The 5,185-nt window shown below is 16.9% G+C and overlaps 2 protein-coding genes across 2 annotated transcripts; one reads left to right on the forward strand and one right to left on the reverse strand.

Annotated features, from left to right (window-relative positions):
* Nucleotides 1-53: 53 nt before the first annotated feature.
* Nucleotides 54-1,554, reverse strand: PGSY75_0007100 (rhoptry neck protein 5; the record flags this gene model as incomplete). Its single annotated transcript, XM_018783207.1, has 8 exons — nucleotides 54-128; nucleotides 247-306; nucleotides 473-661; nucleotides 831-857; nucleotides 1,003-1,035; nucleotides 1,120-1,233; nucleotides 1,316-1,393; nucleotides 1,494-1,554. Coding segments are annotated over 8 exons (637 nt in total), but the record flags the coding sequence as incomplete, so codon positions are not given.
* A 2,194-nt stretch (nucleotides 1,555-3,748) lies between these two features.
* PGSY75_0007200 (hypothetical protein) lies at nucleotides 3,749-4,053 on the forward strand (the record flags this gene model as incomplete). The annotated part of the gene is made up of 2 exons (XM_018783208.1): nucleotides 3,749-3,892; nucleotides 4,033-4,053. The coding sequence occupies 2 exons, from the start codon at nucleotides 3,749-3,751 to the stop codon at nucleotides 4,051-4,053; spliced, it is 165 nt and encodes a 54-aa protein (XP_018639010.1).
* Between the last annotated feature and the right edge of the window lie 1,132 nt (nucleotides 4,054-5,185).

Raw genomic sequence — 5,185 nt, forward strand, 5'->3', positions numbered from 1 at the left:
CTTATTAATTGAATATACAAAAAATAATATATTTCTATTTTTATATTTTATACCTATCTTTTTCTTCTTCATATTTTTTTTCTTTTTTTGTGCCTTTTTAAAAAGCTTATTCATTATCTTTTGTATGCCTGGAAAGGGGAATAATATTTTTCATGTTTTTTTTTGTTGAATAAAAGTGTGTGTTTGTTATTTTTATTGTTATATTTTATTGATGTTGTGGTTCTTTTTTTTTTTTTTTTTTTTTACTTTTTTCAATGGAATATTTTTCTCTCATTGTGGCTTTGGAATACCAGTCCAATGTATATTCTACAAAAAAAAAAAGAAAAAGAAAAAGAAAAAGAATTATTATGACTATAATAATAAATAATATATAAGGATAAGTATACATATTATATATAATATTGTTAACATAGACGTGTTTATATATTCTTATTAAACTACTAATATTATAATATTATAATTTTATAATTACTTGAGAAATCTATGCTGGCATCATTTCTAATAATATCCAATGAATGCATTGTAGCTAGACTTTCTTTGAGTACTTCAGATGCTCTCTTAAAATTATTCAATGAACTTACATCTTGTCTATCTAGTTGTTGATTAATTTTTGATGACATATTAAACATTTCATTCTTTATATTCTGAAAGAATCGTACGGCTATAGATACGTTAATAAAAAGGAAGATTAAATAAAAAAGAATATATACATATATATTATACATATATATATATATATATATATATATATATATATATATATATATTTATTTATTTATTGTTCTAGTAAAATTCAGGTCATGTTCTTCTTATAACTTAATATTTTATACCTTTCTCATATTTGCTCTTTTCCACATCTAAAATGAAAAATAAAGTATAAGAATGAAATAATAGGAAGTTATGAAATTATGAGAATATTAAATATTATAAAAAAAAAAAATATATATATATGAAAAATAATAAATATAATTATCCTTTTTTTTTTTTTTTTATTTATTTTACCTCCTAGGTCAGATATACTTTGACTAAGACCACCTGAAAGAAAATATATATGTATATACATATATATATATATTAATATTTATATGTATTATTAATTTTTGATATCCTTGGACGAACCTACAACATGAGTTTTTCTAGTCCTAGAAGGGACGAACCTTTTAACCTTTGGTTCGAACATAACATCTATTGAGTCTACATTTTTCATAATAGACTTTTCATCCTTATCAATGCCTACAAAGAAAAAAAATAAAATGTCATATATATATATATATGTATGTATAAATATTTTTTGTGTTTATTTATTTTTTATTACCCTTTTTTATCTCATTTTTTTTAAATGGTTTTGGATTTTTAAAGACATTTCGTGGAAGACTTATATCTAAAAGTTTGTCTGAGAGAAAAAAATAAATATATAATATATATATATATATATATTTTTGTGTCTCCACAAAAATATTTCTCTTTTAATTTTTATTTTTCCAGATTATTACTTGATATTTCTGATATGAAATAACCCGCAATGATATATATGAGCAATGTGTATTTCAACATATTTTATAACACGAGGAAAACAAACAAAAAAATTACATATATATATATTTTTTTTTATATATTTTTTTTTTGAGTAGAAAGAATAATATAATATTTTATACAAATGGTTGTATTACAAATAAACATTATATTGTTTAATATTTTGTTAGTACATGTACATACATATTTATTTATTTATTTATTTATTTATTTATTTATTTATTTGTTTCTATGAATATTTGGAAATATTTCTATAAATTTGTATTATATTAAATAGGGAAACCTTCTTTTTTTTTTTTTTTTTTTTATTTCTTCATTTATATATATATATACATATATATATATATGTGTACAACCAAAAACACCTACTTAAAATACAACACTTGTATACAATACATACAAGTAATATATATATATGTATGTATATATATATATTTTAATAAACTAATAAAAAATTGTCCACCTTAAATCTTTATATGTTATATTGGACACACACAATAAACATTATGTACATATAATGTTCTGTGTTTTATAAAATGTATGTGTAATAACAAAGTAAAATATATATATGTATGTATATATATATATATATATATATATTATATATATATAACAAAAAGAAAAAGAAAAAAACACACATATATATAATATATATAATATATATATCATATGTGTATTATTACATATTCATTCGTTCATATTATATATATATGCACTTTAGGGCAGTACGTGAATATTGTCATTATTTTTATTATTATTATTATATTTTTTTTTTTTTTTTTCTTTCTATTTGTTATATTATTGTATATTTATTATTATTTTATTATTTTTTTTTTTTTTTATGATTACGTCATAAATTTATTCTTGTATGATAATTTAACAAAGGTGCTATAAAACGAATTTGTTAATTTATTTGTTAAGAATCCCGGTATTCCTTTCATTAAGCAAACAAGAACTATAAAAATAATAAGTGATACGTATTATTTTATATATATATATATATATATATATATATATATATGTAATATATATATATAATATATATTTTATTTATATGTATTTCATATTGAATATTTACATGCGTGAATAAAATATTTTATTTCATATATATATTTTCTCCTTATAATTTATGTAGCACTTACTTAAATATATAAAGACTATTTTAAAACCCATGATTGTTTATCATATATAATTATTCCATATATTTCATTTTTTTTTTTTTTTTTTTTTTTTTTTTTTTTTTTTTTTTATTTGTTATTTAAAGATTAAGGTTTTATTTAATCAAATAAGATATACGCCTTTTTTATAAACACATAAAAATAAAATAAAAAAGAAATATAAGAAATATAAGAAAAAATATTCTTTTTTCTCATCATAATTATAAAATAACTGTCTTTAAAAATATACAAAGGTATATTCTGGAAAAAACGTTTTATAAAAAAAAAAAAAAAAAAAAAAACAAAAATATGAAGAAAAGAAGAAAAAAAAAAAAAAAAAAAAAAAGTACCAGTTGAATATTAAACCAAAGAACAAAAATATATTTATTTTCCAAAATATAAAACAAGGAAGATAAAATAATAAATAATCAATCCATTTTGATAACCTTCGTCTTTTTTAATCACAAATAGTATAACATCGAGGATGGTTCACAATTCATTTTAAAGGATGACCACATTTTTTTTTTTTTTTTGTATTATATATATATATGTATATATGTATAATATAAATTTTTAACCATTGAAAGATTTACAACAAAATAATTTTTTTTTTTTTTTTTTGCTTTTCAATTATTCAACTAAATAATGTAAGTATATTTATGTTATTTTTATTTTTTTTAATTCAAAGAAGGAAAAAGCATATGCGCACAAATGTATTATTACATATATATATATATATATATATATATATATAATATATTTGTAATATATATATTTATATATATTATGTGTGTACTGATTATACCATTTCATTAATTTAAAAAAAAAAAAAAAAAAAAAAAAGAATATATAAATATCATATTATATATATATATATAATAATTATAATTTTCCAAAGCATTATTTTAAAAAAAATAATATAACAATCTTGCGATATTTCCAAAAAAATTATGACCACATATAATTTATATAATATTTATAAATATTGTGATTTATAATATTTTTTATATTTTTCTTTTCAATTTTTTTTTTTTTTTTTTTTTTTTTTTACTACAAAAATGTCATATGGCTGTGGAACAGTAGGCTTACCCTTCATTGGAAGAGCCCTTCTTTTTTTTATGTCCGTTGAAGCAACTTATTGTACATATGAATTATTTTTAAAACCAGGAGGAACATATATTTATTATCGCATAAATGATATGGTAAGTTTTTTTTTTCTTCTTTTTCTCACATATAGTATAAATCTACCAATATATTATATTATATTATATTATATTATATTATATTATATTATATTATATTATATTATATTATATTATATTTTCTTTTTTTTTTTTTTTAGATCAATAAGGATAAAAAATAAGGTTCGAAGGAATTACATTTTAATTTATCTTTATTTTTTTACTGTTTTAAAAAATTCATATATATTTAGCAAAAAGAAAAAAATTTATCAAAAAACTTAATAGGACATTCAAAATATATGCGTCTTTTTTTTTTTTTTGTACAAAGTTTTATGTAGATTTACTATTAATCTTAATATAACAAATGCATTATTTTATTAATTCAAAGAAAAATAGAAAAAAAAAAAAAAAAAATATATATATGTATATTAAAAATTAAACCAAGTAACATATAAATATGTAGACAATAAGAATTTATATATATATATATATATATATATATATATATATATATTATATGTCTATAACTATGTTATTATTTTTATAGATCATAAAACATACCCTTTTTATTTGAATCATAATATTTGTTATATGTATATATTATTTCTTTAAACTGTTCATACATTATATATATTACATATATATAAGATTTATATAAAATAATCGATATAACTTAATATTCATGTTTAACCCTTAAATTATGTTTCAAATTATATAATCAAAAAGAATAAAAATAAAAATAAAAATAAAAAATAAAAACAACTTGAAAGTATAATTTTTTTATCTATATGAAATATATGTATTTTTTTTTTTTGTCTCCCTGTGTCTATTTATGTATATATCATTTATATGACCCTACAAAAAGAAAAAAAATTGTAAACCAATAAAAATATATATCATTTAGGATAGCCCCCTTTTATATATTTCCCCCAATTTTATTTCATTTGCGTATATATAAAAAACACAAAAAAGGAAAAAACGAAACCTATATGTACATATATATATATATATATATATATATATATATATGTATGATATATGTGTACCTTATTAGAATTATTAAAAATTATAATATATAACATAAATAATATATATTAATCTAGATTATATGATTTTAAAAAATCAAACCAATATGTAAAAGTATTAATAAAATAAGAATATATAAGTCAAATGTGGTTATAGATAGAATATATTATATTATATTATCTAATCATTCTATATGTTATTTCGACTAATATATTTTTTAAAAACTGTTTTAAGAGATTAATTTTTTTTTTTTTTTTTCCTTTTTCATCTTAAACAAAAAAAAAAAAA

This window comes from Plasmodium gaboni (genome assembly GCF_001602025.1).
Source record: "Plasmodium gaboni strain SY75 chromosome Unknown, whole genome shotgun sequence".
In the NCBI taxonomy this organism is placed as follows: domain Eukaryota; phylum Apicomplexa; class Aconoidasida; order Haemosporida; family Plasmodiidae; genus Plasmodium; species Plasmodium gaboni.